The 18134-nt window shown below is 37.0% G+C and overlaps 1 protein-coding gene across 5 annotated transcripts in view; it reads left to right on the top strand.

The window, feature by feature from the left end:
- The window catches only part of adgrg6 (adhesion G protein-coupled receptor G6), a 78762-nt gene extending 77434 nt beyond the window's left edge, over positions 1 to 1328 (top strand). For all 5 annotated transcript variants that reach the window (XM_053481653.1, XM_053481644.1, XM_053481636.1 and 2 more), the window contains one exon: positions 791 to 1328. In XM_053481653.1, the coding sequence (XP_053337628.1) occupies positions 791 to 975 (185 nt within the window). In that variant the 3' untranslated portion in view covers positions 976 to 1328. The remainder of the gene's footprint in view (positions 1 to 790) is intronic.
- The last annotated feature ends 16806 nt before the right edge of the window (positions 1329 to 18134 follow it).

The following is an 18134-nucleotide window of genomic DNA, read 5'->3' as shown; positions in this document are numbered from 1 at the left end:
GCGCGCCCTGTAATAAAAATTACAGCCTGTCAGGGTATATACCCTGCCTTACAAAGCTTATTCCAGGGAACTCCCTGGAATAAGCTTTGTACTAATAAGTGGTGAATGGTACTAATAAGAATGGATGATTAAGAGAGTTCATTAAATTCTCTCAACAAGAACTGTGAATTTAAGCTCTTGAGAGCTTGACTTCACATTTTATCACAATTATTCTCACTGTACCCTACAATCAGGAATGTAATCACTGTCTTCAGAACAGAAAAGACAGAAAGACAATTGCCAAAAGAATTTTAACTAAAGCCTGATTTTAACTAAAGACTATCAAGTTTACTTGGAGTTTATGGTGTAGTGAGCTATTATACTTGTTTGCCAGTGTGCCTGTGTCATTCTGCAATTATACAACCAAACCGCATTTTGGTGGTGGCCATTGTGCTAAGTCACTTAGACCACTGTCTGAAGGGAAATTTACTGAAATTACTAAAAGGCAGAATCAAGGGAAGAATGGAGATGTATGATGTTCACCTCAACTCAAAAATGGAAGCGTAGAAGCAAAAGCCAGAAATGTGTTTTCTGTGCATGTTAGGCTACACATAACATAGAGTTTGGAGACTTGAAGCAGCGGTGTAAATCAGTCTTAAGGGTGTCCATATGAGTAACGTACAATGTAGATGGAAAAGAAATTGCATGTCCTTATATGAGGATATTCGAGTCTGTGAAGGATAATATTTTAATTATTTTTGCAAGTGATTAAGATTTATACTTCAGACACTCCTTTTGTTTTGGATTTCAGGTAAAACATATTCAAGCCAGGCTAACCAGAAGTGCAGCACTTCCAATTCGGATGCCTCAACCTCTTCCATTTTGCCCGTTCACCAAGTTCTGGACAAGGTGAAAGGCTACTGTTCTGTGCGCTCGGACAACTTCTACAAAAACATCATCTTGTCTGACAACTTTAGCCACAGCACCAAGTTTTAGAAGAAGATAGATGCAGGCAATGCCTTATGTCTGATGTGTATAGTGTATCATAGCGTGCTAACTATCGACACATAGAGAATTGCAGAATAAATGACATAGAGAATTGCATAATCCTTTAAACAGGAAGGAAGTATATTTTACATACTGTGATGTTCAAACTGACTTATTTTCTGTTTTTGTAAATATTCATGGTATTTTTCACTTTGTTGGTTTTTTTATTCTAATTTTTTTTTTTTCTTTGAACATCATTTTAATATTGCATTCGAGTCTGCTTTTGTATATACACAGCTGTTTACATTTATTTATATTGCTATACTGCTTTGTTGGAAATAAACATTTGCAGGTCAATTTTTTTTCATGTACTGATTTGTTTGTGTTTGTTGTAGTTTCTGATGCATCTGTTTCCATACTTGTTTGAGTTTTATCATACACAAAACATTGCATCACTATTTATATTCACGTCAACATTCAGGGGATAACACACTTGATTAACAGAGAATCCAAAACACACGCAATGTATGTAATGTATGACAGCTTCTGCATACACTTGTTTTGCCAAAACGCAGAATCAAGTCACAAAATAACAGAAATAAACAGCTAAAAATATATACATGCATTTAACTGTGCAGTCAAACATATAAGGGATAAAACCTACTGAAGAAGAAAAGCAAAAAGCAAATGTAATAATAATAATAAATGGAGAAAGTACAATCAAAGAATATTCATTATTAATACGAAAGAAGGGTCTCTTCTTAAGTATTAATAATGATTTTTCTTTGTCTTTGAAAAGAAAGGAAAAATAAAGATATTGAATAGAAAGTGGGATTGTATGATTATAAATCTCTGTGCAATTTTCTCTTAATCAAGTTTGTTCTTATGAGTATAAAAGGTATTCTCATAAGCTCAATGCAAATATTTTTATGTCAATTTAAATACTGACATAAAATGAATATTTTAAAATATCACTGTAAATACTGACATGTATTCCCGTCTTTAGATAACACTGTCACTGCACTTACTATTTAATGCTGCAGCTGGTGCATTTGCATGCAGTTTTACTTGGAGCAATCAAAGAGTCTTAAGCTCTGTGTACATGAGAGACTGCAGGCAGGACATTATGTCCCTTTCCTCCAATGTCTATAGGTTGGCGTCTATCGGTTAAGGGGTCATTATCATTGTTAACACCTCGGTAATAATTTGTAGTCAGTAGCATCATTTTAATTTTGCTTTATGTCAGTGGCAGTGGTATGGGTTCATTATTAATTCTTCAGGCCTTAGTATAACATTATTAAATTCCATAATGGCTGCTATTAAAACATTATAAAGTAAAGTCATAATACATTGTTATTGCCTTGTGTAGAAATTCGCTGTACAGTATTTATGTTAACAAATTGGTACCAACCACAACAAATTTAGAGTGGTGTAATCTTAGGTTGGACCTAAATTTAGGTCAGTAGCAAATTGGGTGATATGGGCTATTTAGTTGCTTTAACTTGTCTCTAATTCAAATATTTTATGGTTTTGGGAATATGGTTTTGGGAAATATTTAATATATATTTATTTGACTATTAAAAAAAATATTATTTGACTCTAAGTTCAAATTAGTCAAACAAGTCAGAAGAATTAGTTAACTTAGCCCACTGATGTAGTTGGTTTAAGTGATTGTTTTTTTCCTATAAAAACAAGACCAACTTGTTTTTTATAGAAAGAACAATTATTACACACCTGCAATATTTAAAACAAACTTTGTTCTTCCAAAATTAGCAACAGTTACATTTACGTTTAGGCATTTGGCAGATGCTCTTATCCAGAGCAACTTAAGTGCTTTGAAGTTTCCATCATGATAGAACTAAATTTTAGCCGTCATTTACAGGGATTTACATTTACAACAGTGACTCAAGAGGAAGTTCATTCCACCAAGAATGTCAGGAGCCAGGACAGACAAGATGTCTTCTTCATTCCCTGAGAGATGGTGGGACCACTTGAGCAGTGCAGGAGGATTGGAAGGATTTTGATACAGTGTGGGATGTAATTAGAGCTGAGAGGTAAGTGGGTGCTGGGCCCCTTTTAGGTTTGTAGGCAAAGATAAGTGTTTTACATTTTTTTGCGGGCAACCACAGGAAGCCAGTGGAGTGAGCAGAGAAGTAGACACAAATTCAAATTAAACAATTCTCCACAGCAGACCTAATAAAAAATTAATGAAGTTAAAGATGAATAGATTTCACATAATATCTAGTTATGATTAAAAAAATTAAAAGATATCAGTAAGCCTATAAATACCACCAGGGTGTGTATAGCCTTACACCTCCAGGCTGTTTCTAGAATTCTAATTATGGGCTAAATTATATTGTTGTCACATTCTTAGCTCACACACGTCGACATCCTTTTCCACGCTGTCATGTTGCTCACCACGTGGTCAAGTTTTTCCAAGCTGTCATGTCTCATTCCACACCCCCAGACAGATTGTTTTTTCCCTTCTTGCCTCACAATTCAGATTTGTCGCCTTGCTGATGGATTTCTCTGCTAGAACCCTACACTTACGCTTTTACGTTTATGGCTTAGCTTCATGTTTTGCCACTGGTACTACAGTAATGGATTTCACAGCACTGATCCAATGCTCTTGCTCTCACGACTATGTCTCAGTTTCACGTTTCGGCACTGGTACTACACTGACGAATTTGGCACCGTTACCACGCTGCCAGATTTCATAGCTCTGATACAACACTCTGAGTCTCATGACTACGGCTCAGCTTCACATTTTGGCACTGGTACTACGTTGACAGATTTCACGGCTCTGATACAATGCTTGCACTCTCATGACTACAGCACTGCTTCACACTTCGGCTCTGTCACCACACTGATGGATTTCATGAATCTGATAAAACACTCCTCTCGCTTTCACCTTAACAGTTCTGCCTGAGCGCTTCTCACTCGACAGGCGATCAGGAGAACTGATGGCCTGCACCTGCACCTGGATCCATCTCTTCAGTTCCGAGCCCTGCCATTTCTAACAGAATAATATGGCCACTGCTATGTATCCAGCCAGTTATAATGAGACAGGCGCTGGAGAGCCAAGGCGCCCTCCTCGGTAAGCACCAGGAAGAAAAAGTCACCACTAGGCAGACACTCACCAACGTCATTACCCAACTGTAACACCTTTGGTCGCCTGCAGCTCAGGTCACAAGCCCTGGATCCCCGTGAGAGTTGCACTTGCCAGCCCCTCCCACTTACTGAGGAGAGCCGGAAACATGTAGGTCTTGTCTTAGCCAATGCTCCCTGATTTTTAAACAACAAGCTTCAACCATCTCCTCGAGCAGTTCTGGTTGGTCTATGTGATTACTCTTCTTACTGGTAGAGAGATTACTCCGGGATTGGAGCACAGCTCTCTGGGATGTTTACAATCCATGCTGCGAAAGCTTTAAGCCTTTTTCTGGAGAGATGAAAAGGGTTTTTTTGCTCTCACATTGGCAGGGAGGCCGGGACTAGACTACTGAGACTCCACCAAGGATCATGCTCTGCCTACAATTATGCCATCAGAATTTGAACCCTAGCCACCTCAACTGGGTGGTACGACAGAGCCCTAGTAGACGTAATGCAAATGTATACGTGCAAATGTAAATGTAGACGTCTTCCTTGAGGGTTTATCTGCAGTCAGAGGGTTTAATCCAAATGAATTAGAAGCAGTTATCAAAATATTCGGAAATAACCCATTAATACTTGGGTGGAATAAAATCGTCTTGACAACATTCCGCTTAGAAATTTACCATTGTAAGAAAATCCTGTCGTGCCCCCAGGCATTATTGATGGAACCCTCAAAGCATAGGTACATAAAGGGGTAAAGACATTGAAAAAATTATATGTCAATGATTCTTTAATAAGTTTTGAATTATTATCCCAGACATATGGTATGGAATACTTCATATGTTAAATGTTAACGTATCTTCAAAGTGTCAAAGGTGTATAGTATATGAAGGAAATTTATTGCACATGCTCTGGAATTGTCATGTTTTGAAAGCTCTTTGGGATTGTAAAATTGATGTCTCTTCGATGGTGATAGGTACCCCAATTCCTTGTGACCTTAGAATATGGATATTGGGAGATATGGAATCTCTAAACATTTCTAATCATAAAAAATATTTCATCCTTCTGGCTGGAACTGCAGGTAAGAAATGTATATTAAAGAACTGGAAATCGACTCACCCCCCCATCAAGGAAACAATGGATCGATGAACTCACATCATACTGCACCCCTGAGAAAATACTTTTCAATGTTAGAAAATCACCAAAAACCTTTGAAAAAATCTGGGGCTCATTCTCGGTGCATTTACCATCTATTAAAGTAAATTAGATGCAGGGGGGTTGGGTGGCGGAGAGAGAGTCGGGAATTTTTGGTATGTACAGTGGAACCTCGAATTACGAGTAACACGGTTTACGAGTGTTCTGCAAGACGAGCAAAGATTTTTAATAAATTTTGAACAAGCATTGTCTTGGTTTACGAGCACCGAGTATCTTGTTTCACGCATGCGCTTCTTGTTTTGACGCCGAGCGTCACGTGATCACAACTGAGCCAACGGTTTTTCTCTCTCTTGCTCTGCGGAATCGTCTCCCCTGCTGGGTCTTAGTGCTCGTCTCTTACTGGTATAATCAACATCCGTGCACACGTGTATTGTTTACAATAACACTGTGACCCCGCATGTGTGTAAAACATATTTTATTTTGTGTTTTTTAACACACGTGTGTGCGCGTGAGTAAAGCAAAAGAAATTCTCAATGCAGAGGTTAAAAATCTATTTTCTTCTTCATCGCGGTGTGTAATTTGACACTGTGCCGACTGTGTGTGTGTGTGTGTGTGTGTGTGTGTGTGTGTGTGTGTGTGAAACCCCCATTCACAAAGAAAGGCGAGAGACACACACTCTGCTCTCTGAAGAAATACTGCTCTGTCGCAAACCTTTTCAGAGGTAAGGTGCTGGGTCATTTGTTTGTTTTACTTTACAGCAGTACTTTACTTTACTTTAATTCTGTTAGTCTGCGCTCACACGAGTGTCATTAGCGATGTTTATTGCTAGTTACAGATAAAACCATATATATCTATAAGATAAAACAGTGTAGCGGGAGAGAGACGTTGACTTATAACCGCTGTTTACGGAAGTGTAGTCCAGTGCGAGAGATGCATTGTGGTGTCCGTTGTGTGTGAACGTGAAGGTGAGATCTAAGTTAGGATATAGAGCCTGAGTTTTGTTCTTCAGTAGTTTTTTAGTTGGATTTAAGTGCAGGATCCACCCGAAAGTTTGTACTATAACCTGACGCTGTAGAAAACGACATAAAAAAAAAGCGGAGAAGCTTTAATAATTTACAAGAGAGCAACAGTCTTTCCGTTAATGTGTGTGTGTGTTTAAACGAGAGGAGAAAGTTATAATGTGTAAGATGAGGAGGGGGAGACAGGAGGGGCTGAAAGCAAGAGTCTTCACTTACTCTAGCCTCACACGCACACACATACACAGCATCTGCGTGCACAAAAGGGAAACACTTATCTGCTGGGATTTATTTTTTACTTTTTTGAAAGGTAAAGTGCGGGTTATTTTATTTTATTTTTACTATTCTTTTTGGGCTGTAGAACAAATAATTTAAGTTTCCATTATTTCTTATGGAAAAATTAAATTTGTTTTAGGAGTGTTTTGGAATACGAGCCCACTTTCAAAACAAATGATGATGATTTCTAATTTCTAAGACAAACATTTAACCTAACAGTTGTAACACTCGGCTATAATATTAAACCTAGTTACACTGCGACGGGGTCGAAAATCTAAATAAAATTTACTTCCTGTCTATGAGCTTCGCGAAAACAAGTGAAGACGCGGCACAATTATTTAAAACAAGACCCAAAGTGTATTAAGTGACAACAAACCACAAACAAACAAACCAGGTGCACCACTAATTAATATTTACAAAAATATTTTGTAAATAATATTTTATCTCTTTTAACAACAGTGCTGTATATCTTCATTTCTCCACCTTGAGTCCTTAGCCGGTTCCGCTTTTATGCCGGCACACCTGACCCGACATGTCATCTGGGCTCCCTCGCGCCTAAACTGCGCATGCTCGCGAGAGCTTAACCCCGGAACCAAACACAGTCTTTTGGGAACAATCTAAACTGTATAGTGGTCGCTGATAAGGCCCGGTGATTTGATTTCTATTTACCATCTTAATGTGGCCTCTATGAACAGCCCCACTATGTGCACGGACGAGCACTAAGACCCAGCAGGGGAGACAATAACCCACAATTTTGCAGCACAAGAGAGAGGAAAACCGTTGGCTCAGTTGTGATCTTGTGACGCTCGGCGTCAAAACAAGAAGCGCATGCATGATACATGATACTCAGAACTCGTAAACCAAGACAATGCTCGTTTTTCAAGTCAAAATTTATTGAGAATCTTTGCTCGTCTTGCGGAACACTCAAATCGTGTTACTCATAATCCGAGGTTTTACTGTATATATATATTGTAGCGTTTTACCACTGGAAGGATCTTGGAGAGACGAGTTGGCTTGATTGCTTCCCAATGCAAATGGCTGGGAGTACTTTATTACTTCACAGTACAGTACATACAGCATGGGAAACACATTCACTCGAGAATCAGACCCAATTCAGCCTTAGCATGAACCAGAGCACATTCAACAGGTCACACAAACCCCACTCAATACACGACATGGCCGAAGCCACTAACCAAAATAAACTTCCCCAACAGGGTGAACACATAGAAACCCCCCGCAAGGCATGACGGTCGTCAGCTGCCTATATATATATTACCACAAATGCTATCAATTTACCAGTGACTTTTGGTGTTACTGAACACAGTTAGACTGGCCTTAAACATTAGCCCAATTAATTTGAAGGTGACTCATTTCAGAATTATCACTGTGATAATGTGTCTAGATTTATCCTGGATATTTTAAGTGAAATAAAGCTGGTATGTCACCTCATAGACTAATACTTTCCTCATTGCTAAAGTTCTTTTTAAAACACAGAAGTATAAAAGGTTTGTTGGCACTTTGCAGATTGCCCATTTTTGCCAGACTACATTTATGACCTTTTTTAGCTGCTGTTTCTATTACCTTTCCAGGAATTAAAAAGTAGGGAAGATCATGCTAAAAAATCGCCACATAACTAAAAAAATTACTTAATTTTAGGCATTTTGTCCAAAGGTGGACACCACTGCTTTAGAAAGTAAAAGTCCTCATCATGGCCTACTGGGGGCATCATTTAACCAAGATTTGTTCCACAATATTGGAAGCAAGCAAGGCCAGTGAATCCTGCTTTGCATTGGGTTTCATAGATAATCAGGGTCTTGTAAAATTGTAATATTGTCATATTGTCATTGAGCCTAAATCCTATTTCATACTGTGCTTTTTGCATTAGTTTCACAAATAGATGCAACATAATCAGAAATACATTCAAAAATCCAACCTATAACTAGTTTAGAAATCTTGCTCACATTTAGAGCACATAAGGTACAGTCTAAGACTTTCTAAGACTTTTTACCAAGGATTGTAAGTCTTAGAAATTAAATACATAGTCTTATATATGGTATCTTTCTTTCCCTTAATAAAACAGTTTTACTTCAGTTCAGTTTTAAAATATAATTTTAATGCCCATCCAACCACAACTCCATGGACAACCGATCAGGTAACCAGTGCAGTAGTGATTATAACAATCACTACTGCACTGGTTACCTGATCAGTTGTAAAGAGTGCAATCATACAAATCTGAAGGGATATTCTTCTCAGCTGCTGTATCTCTGTTTTACATTGGCTTTAGATTGTTCTCTGAATTTTAAGAGATGGCCACAGGGTTGTGTTTTCAATTCTGCAGAATACAAAAGATGTACATGTGAGTATATTAACATTAAAATGTATCCTAAATATTACAGCACATTTTTGCCTAAGAACATGTACTGGGGATACCTGTGGGAGCAGAACTTCACACACTCTATATCTTTCTTGTTTGCGCAAAAGCATCGTTCCACATGTCTTCTTGGGCGAATTTGGTGAATGCCGACACCATATGGTATCACCTGGCTGAAAAAAAAGAATAGGTAAATATGTAAATGTACAGCCAGGTCCAAAAGTTTTAAGAATGACACAAATATTACACTTAAATTCTTAAGTCTTCTGCTTCAGTGTTTATAGATATTTTTGTCAGATGTCACTATGGTATACTAAAGTATAATTACAAGCATTTTATAAGTGTCAAAGGCTTTTTTGACAACTGGGTGTCAAAGTGTCAATATTTGCAGTGTTAATCCTTCTCTTTTAAGGCCTGAGCAATTCAACCTGGCCTGCTTTCAATCAACTTCTGGGAGACAGAGCTTCTTGATGATGGCAGCCCATTTTTGCAAAATCAATGCTTAGAGTATGTCAGAATTTGTGAATCTTTTGGTTGTCTGTTGAAGTTTTAATGGCAAAGGGCCCAAAATTTTGATGTGTTTTCCCGAATCACTTACAGTATTATCACTTTTGCTTTATGTCATCATGCTGGAAAATGCATTGTTCATCACTGATCCAGATGGAGAAGTTGCTCTCAGAGGATATTCTTTTATTATTCTTTATTCATGGCTGTGTTCTTAGGCAAAATTGTGAGTGAGCCCACTCCCTTGGCTGAGAAGCAACCTCACACATGCTAGGATGGGGTTTATGGTTTCAGGATGCATGACACAGGACTTATGGTAGCACTCACTTTCATAAATTAAGGGCAGAAAAGAAGCCAATTCTCTCCAGGAAAAACATCAGGGACAGACTGATATTTTGCAAAAGGTACAGGGTTGGACGGCTAAGAACTTGGGTTAAGTCATTTTCTTTGATGAATCCCCTTTTCAATTGTTTGAAAGTCCTAAAAAATATTGATTCTGTGTATGAAAACAGCTGTAATTCCTAAATGGATAATGTCACACTTTTGTCAAACCTCAAGGAATTAAAGCTGAAAATCTTGACTTAAAATCCATTGTGACTGTTTTATTTAAGCAATATCATGAAAGAGGGAATACAAGCAATTAAGGTTGTTGTGGTCTAATTAAATTAGCATGAATGGTGAAGCTGGCGACTAACGGTTAGTGTAATTAACAGTGGTAAGAGTAGTTTTAAATTCTTACCAGTACTAGGTAGCCTAAGATAAGGAGAATAACCATGGAGGTGTTGGACCATCCTGAGAACCTGACAAGATTTATTTCCATTTATTCTGCTTCAGGAAATCTTTCAGGTTTCAGGTTAAAATCACAAATAGTGTTAAATGAAAGAATTGTGTGCTAGGGTGTACAATCCCTTGTTTCACACACCATGTAGTCAAGTAAACTTGATCAGGGTTTATAGAGGTATTTGGGATTAAGCCTTGTGTTAGAGCTAGATAGCTTTGTATCTTGCATTAGCTGTGAACAGAAGAACACAAACGGTTCAGGGACTATTTGGAACAATTTAGAAGCTAAGTAGACAAAATGTTGTTTAATAAGTCATAAAGTTATCAGAAGATTATATTTATTACTATATTCATAACAATATTTTTATGCTTCTGTGACTGATTTTGAATTTGGTTTCGGCAGGCAGCTGCTTTCCCCTCTTTCCACTGTTGCAGACCATACCAACCTACTTTCACCCATGCTGGTGAAAGTATAATCATTATTATACTTTATAATAATAATAATAATAATAATAATAATAATTAATATTATTATTATTATGTACTGTAATTAATGATTGTTAGAACAGGGAGTGTTAGTTACAAATCCCAGTGTTGTTATACTCTACATCACTTCTCACTTAATGTGCCTTGTCCAAACAGAACTAACGGTTATATAATAAAAACATTTATATATTTAATTTATTTAATTTATTTTTTTTACTTTTTAAAAATTATTTGGTCTTGAATTAGAGTAAATAAACATCATTTAATCTTGAAAACATTAGCCAAATCACTATGCAGATGATTAGGATGATCTTTATGCTTGGTTATATTAACAATAGGAAATTCGTTGTCTTGGCAGACCTAAAATGGGTTTGTAGAAATATGGCAAATTATTCATAAATAAATGCATTTCAAAAAGGCATTTTTAGTGCTTAATATAAAAATATTAGCAGATTGAAACTGTGATTCATAAATCCTAAGTTTCCTACATGGCTAATACTAATTACCTAACAAATATCTAAATGTTACTTGTTTGGTATATCAGTTATTACATCGTAACTGGGTTTATTCAGTATTAGTCATACCTGGGTGTGTTGATCCAAACAATCCCAATGTGGCAGAAGTACACACATTCCCTGTCTTTCAGGTTTTCACAGGAGCAGCGTTTCTCTCTATGCTGAGCCTTGATGCTGAACTGCAGGGCTAAGCCTTTCAGTGCATGAGGCAAAACGACTTGCAGCGGTGCGGTGAAGACTGGGAAATAGGAAGACCCTTGGGTTAACAAAAAGCAGCTTAGAAGCTTAGAAGAACAATTATGACATGTGCTCTTCTCCTGATGAGGTTTGTTTGGCAGAGAGTTCATATTACCAGTGCTGAAGTGCTGTGATCTATTTAAATTAGTCACTTTATTGAGCTGATAAATCCAGTGCCCATGTGACACAACAACAACATCATAGGACAGCAACAGCATTGACAGTATTTATTGGAAGGATTTTATGATTGTATACTTTAAGTTAGGAAAATTAATTGTTTTTTATTGTATTGAAATTGTGATTAATAGTAATATTAGTTAATTCCTTTTTTAATATAAAATTTCTTTTAAGTATTTGTTTGAACATATGGCCAGAAGCTAGGCCAATTTTCCCTTTCACCAGAAACTGTCAGCAGAATGCCTTAACAGAGTTAGTTAAAGTCCAAGCGGCTTTGTCTCTGAATATGTTAATGAAAATTTATTTACTGAATCCTAATGTTACGTGTACAGGGCGTGGGCTTGACAAGAGGCATAGTGGCAGAGGTAAATGCTGAGGGAAGTCTTTCAATGAAAAAATCAGAACATAAACAGACACCAAACAAAACTCGAACATAAACTATCCCGACCTAAGACTCAAAAGCTTAACCAGGGGTCCGTTCTTCGTATGTCGCTAACTCAGTTAGCTGGATTTGTCTTGATCTTGGATTGTTTCGTTCTTCAATGCGCTTCTCGCGTTTGCTGTCATAGCAACATATAAGCAAGCTTAAACCTGCTCGGAAACATGTTTATTTCATGTAAACAGGATTTACCAGGCTGTGCTCCTGGCGGGTTCTGATTGGGTAAAGAGCACGACTGACATGGACTGACTCTGACGTGGGAAAAGAAAAGTATCTTGCATATTATATAAATAATCGCTATCAAATATGATATTAAAACATAAATTCATAGGTTTATTATCAAATATGATATTACTATTATAATGAAGACTAGGCACAAGACAGCCATCAAGACCATTAATACAAATTCTTGCATTTGCCCTATCATCCGGAGATCGCTGGTTCGAACCCCGGGTGATGCTGTTTTCCTCTCACAGCCGGAGGCACACTCTACAGCCAATCAGGGGCGTCTGTAATCCATGGCAGAGGGGCATTTTAGCGCATAACGCGTGTTGCAAAAAGAAATTTAGCCACTCTTTTGCCATTTCGTCAACCAATCAAAAAAGTTATATGATCAGTGTTTCTACTGTCGATGCATATCGCCTTTTAAACCAACACATGAACGGGCAATAATCCTAGACAACTTAATCCAGCCATACTAATCATCAACAACAGTGTGCTCGAAGAAGGAACTTAGCCAGATCTTAATTTGTACGATGATCTCATCTTAGATGTGTCAGTTCATCTCGGATGTGTCAAGCGACGTACGAAGAACGGATCCCAGGAGAAACTAAAGGCAAGATTATTTATAACAAACTCAATTAGCTACCTCGGATCAGGTGAGCGCTCCAATCACCTAACCGAGGTGCACTCTGGAAGGCAGAGTTCAACTTAACAGAAAATAAAGGAACACAAAATGGCATCTCTGCGCATTGGCGCCCTCTGCTGGTGTTCCGTGACACCCAAGAGCGTGTCCCAGCATCTATTTTCTGTGCACGCTCGACTCTGCCTGTGTACGCTCACTCAACTTTTTCCAGCTTTACAAAACTGCCACAAAACTAATCAATCGCAGACTTCCACAGACTACTTCCACACACTAGAGAAGCTGTTTCTTCTCTTTTCAGCTGGCACTATCGACCGCATAACGAAATTAAATTTAATTTAAATTTATTTGTATATTCCTTTTAAAAATAATCATTATCTCAAAGCAGCTATACAGAACCAAAAGAAAACTTGGAAAATTTTTAGAAAAAAAATTAGAAGAAATAAAATTGTCATTATATATTGTGGCGTGTCTTCACCCTGTTGGGAAAGGTTGTTTGGGCTGGGGGCTTCGGACATATTTGTGTGGAGTATGTGTGATCTGTTGACTATCCCCCGGTTTATGCTACAGCTAAATTGGATGAGGTTCTCGTGTGAATGTGCAGCTCCTGCTGTACAGTGCTGTGTGAATAGAATACTCCCAGCTATTGAATTCTGCAGCTTATTCGTGTCTTTAACATCCTTACCGGTGGTAAACACTACATTCTAAATGCATAGAAATTAAATAAGAGAAATATTGCAAATAAAGTTTTATTTAATTATGTTATAAACAAATATTATAGAATATATTTTTTAAATAATGAAGTATTAGTATATGCGAGTTTCGTTTGTTCGTTGTGTTTTTATTTACTTATCTAATATAGGGATATATATATATATATATATATATATATATATATATATATAGAGAGAGAGAGAGAGAGAGAGAGAGATTCACTTATTCATATAGCTCATCGTTAAACTACTGTACGTCGACTAAAATTCAGACCGGACAACTCGGTCGCTTTACTTAAAAACCTTTATTTACAGCGCTTCCGTTATGCAGTCGATAGTGCCAGCTGATAGAAAAGAAACAGTCAATCAGAAGTAGTGACGCCGTACACTACACATAGAGCATAAAAATGTACTCGGTCTCAAGCACATTGCAACTCAAGCTTCGTGTTACTTTATTTTTTAAATAACATTGAGCAAGATTGCTGTTTATGAGTTGTGAAAAAGGTTTTTTCTCTAATTTCTCTACTGTACTGAATTTCCTCTAACCCTCGACTCAGGGTAGTTCTGAAAGTCCTCATAAAGCCTACACTATAAAAGCACTGGGACATGTCACTTTGCACATCACTCCACTTCAAATTGCATTTCACATACAGTACATTACCAAATGTTCATTACACTAACACTGAACTACTTAGTCTTTAGATAGTTTTACCATTACAGCGTTTTACCATACCAACACTCTATTCTGCTGTGGTTTATTTGGTGTGCATTTTAATGTTATAGCAAAACTAAACTAAACATTTAAAAATGTCTTACTTCATATTAACTTCCTTTTTATAGAACTGTTGTATAAAATTCACACTCATGGTGTTACTGATTATTAGTGGGACTGTATTGATCTGTCATTACCTGTGTTTATCTGTGATTGTGTGTCATTATCAATAATTTCCTGTGATTATCTGCCATTCTGTCTCTGTTCATCAATAATTTTCTGTGATTATTTGCCATTCTGTCTCTGTTCAGGTTATACTTTTTTTGCTTGTGATTATCTGTGATTGCTTATCACCTTCAATTGCCTGTATTTATATTAATTATTTGTGATTACTTATGCTAACTTGTTATTGTCCTTCACTGGCTGTCATTTTCTAAACACAGCCATGCCAATATTCAGCATAACAGCACTTTTGCTTGTGTAATAACAAATCTTTTATACAATTTTTAAGCCTAATTAAACAGTGACTCTTTCCTGATGGCACTGTGTAGGGACAGTGTTATTGTCGGTGGTCAATGTTGCAGAGGTGGTGCACAACAATTTTATTTTACCAAGCAACAGACAAACATGAAGCATGTTCTTATCAAAAAACTGATGATATGATCTTTAAACCACATGCATATGTGTCAGCAGATATGTTTTTAATATTTACCATAAGAATCAGTTGACAAAGTTCTACAAACAAGTGATTCACGAATTAAATATTTTATCATGCATATAACATAAAAATATTTAAAGCTTTTGAATTATCCTAAGATACGCATAGCATAAAATATTTGTCCTTTTAATATTTAAACTATATTAAATTATACTAAAGTACATTTTATTGTTTCAAGCCAGCAATAAGTATGCACTAACATGATATACTAAATTAATTAAACTTTAACAATATTTATGCCAAAGCTTAAAATCATGCAACCTCTTTAGTAAGTTGTTTACCTCTTTGTTCCATTATCAGAATGGCACTAAGGAAGAAGATGGCAGAAGAAAAATCCATAGAGGTTGTTTTTAAACAAACAGAAAGCTGAAACATTAAAAGATCCAAACCTCTACCCAGATGATTCAGAGAACACACTCCTAGTGTATCCTTTTCCATTCCATCTGTACTCAAAACACTAAACACTTCCAGATCACCATGCCCACCTTCACATCTCTTTTTACAGCGTATCCCATGATTTTCCTCATTACAGGAGTTTGTTAGGGTTGTCTGGTGTGCACTACCATATATATTGTGTTTATAAAAAATTGTTTATATTTATACAAATACTAATCTATGTAGTAAAAGTATCCTAGTACTAATATTACAGTAGGATTTTTTAACAAAATAGTTTGCTAAAGTATTTTGTCAGGAAAACTATTTAAAGGATGCTGTCTGGTATCATTTTCCAAACCAAAGGAAGACCATTGTGGTAAACCTCACTTTTAATTAAAAACATTAAAAAAGCCAATCGAAACACTTCAATTAAAGCATCTGTATGCCAGACATTCTTAATTGCTAGGGGTTATTCAGATTAGTTTAACTTTTGCTGCGAATAAAATGGAATGTGGCCAAAAAGGGCAATTTCTCCCAGATGACCATTTTCAGTGAGCCATTTTCAGTTCCACATTGTAATTCAGCTTTAAAGTGCACTGGGAAAGGTATTAAGAATTGCACAGAAATTCTCAAGAGTGGTTCTCAATAAGGCTTATTATAAATGTTATATATATATATATAGATTGTGATGCCCCTCATAGATATAGTTTTCCCTCATCAGATATATGTAGACTTTTTATGACTTTTCATTAGTCCCTATATGGCAACAATTTACCTTCAGTGAAGATAATTAAAGAGCTGGCTACATATAAAACAACATATTTGGTCACAAAGCCTTTAGCTATGGCAGTTAGGTTTGTGAGGTAAGGATAAAGACTCTAAGAGGAAGGGAAAAAAACTTCTGAGGGACTCCAGCCACACCTCCTGTGTCTGTTTTTGTCTGCGGGGAAAGTTTAATGAGCAGTTTGTCAGTGGCTGTCAGTAAAACTGCCCACTCATTTTCCATCTCCTAAGCTGTAAGTAGAAACCACAGGAACACTAAAAAAAATCAACAACAACAAAAAATGCCCTTCACACATAAAAACGCTGCAAAACATTGTATTCTTTCTAGATTTTGTATTTATTTATTTTTTGTAATAAAAGTATTTTGTAATACTAATTTAAAAAAATGTTTAGACTTTTGTAGCGACTTTACCTAGTTGTTTGTTGTGTTTATGTTTGTTTGTTTTGTGTTTTTCCTTTATGGATTTTTTTCTTCACCAGTGAAGTGCAAACCTCACCAGTGAAGTGGCATTAAAACAGGTTTCATGATTGGTCCAGTCACCTGGCATTCACCTGCAGACACTGACTGGTTCATAACTCTGCAGGATTCCTGAGTGGCAAAAGTGTTCGAGCTATAAGGTGCCACCTAGTTGATGTCACTTTAATCAAGCCCAGAACAATATATACATCATACATGGAAGTGGATAAAGTGCAGATACATGACAGTATGAGATGAGGTTTGAAAAAAGTTAAATGAATGAAAATGAGAATCTCATAATTGTGTTGAGTTTTTTCTGTCTCAGGAAAGAAACTGGCAAACGCAGCAGCTGTTGTAAAAGATAAAGTAATTGTAAAATAGTGAGCCCTGGTGTTACCAGCTGTTCTTAAAACTAACTGTAAAGTTTTCTGGTCTAAGATAAATAAATAAATTGTTTTGGATGTCTTAATAATCAGCCTTATTTATTTATTTTTTTACTGAACATCCAAGCTGTGTCCTTACATATAAGACAGATGATATAGGCTCAGATATGTAACGGTACGCTCAAGCCAAGCCTTGATCTCCAGCGACTCCATTCCGTTGCTTCCGTTTTGCAGCCTTGGTCATTCATGCCCGAGCACACCTGCGCCTCATCTCATTCATCACTTTCACTCTATACAGTATAACTCTTCCTCACACAGCGAACTCTTGCCGAATTATTGCGTGCTCATAGCCCAGTTTTTTCGTGCCCCACGTTAAGTCTGTTCTTGTCTTCACGTTGCCGAATTCTTGTGTGCTTCAAGCCAAGTGTTTATAGTGTAAATAATAACAATAATTCTTTTTGGCTCTCACGTTGCTGACTCTTTTTTCCTTCGAGTTACAGTACGTCTTACGTCTTCTGCTTCACGAATCGGAACTGTTTGCTACATTGACTGATAACTCGGCTTTGAACCTTAGCTTCCACTTTCCACGCCGACTCTGTCTATATCTGTTGGATCACTACTACTTTGATCTCACCCTGCTGCTGCTCTCTCTACCCGCGCGTCGGATTCGGCACGCGCGCTGCAGCTCTCTTCTCTCCACACAGCTGCGCTCACTCTGCTGCCACTCTTGCTCAACCTGCACTTTCTCAGCTGCGTTCGCTCTGTGTCACTCGTCCTTAACTTCTGTCTACAGCCATTGCCAAGCCACGCCACTACCCACTCCAAGTAATGTTCTTGATTATATTCTCCCAGGGGCGTAGCAAGCTTTTCAAAAGTGTAGGGGATGAATGTGGTTTGTTTGTTAACAATAAAAATGATGAATACAATGACAGAAGGGTACAAAAGGTATTAACATATATAAAAAGCTTTCAATTTAAATGAGTGATAGTGGTACTAGAGTGATACTTAAAACACACTCAGAACACACTTGCTAGACTTGCTAAAGATTTAGAATCAGAAATGCTTTAATCTCAGGGAAAAATTTTGTAACTCCAAATATACAGACAACATTTCATACAA

This window comes from Clarias gariepinus, chromosome 2, assembly GCF_024256425.1.
Source record: "Clarias gariepinus isolate MV-2021 ecotype Netherlands chromosome 2, CGAR_prim_01v2, whole genome shotgun sequence".
Classification (NCBI taxonomy): Eukaryota; Metazoa; Chordata; class Actinopteri; order Siluriformes; family Clariidae; genus Clarias; species Clarias gariepinus.
This window is presented reverse-complemented; position numbering and strand designations above follow the sequence as displayed.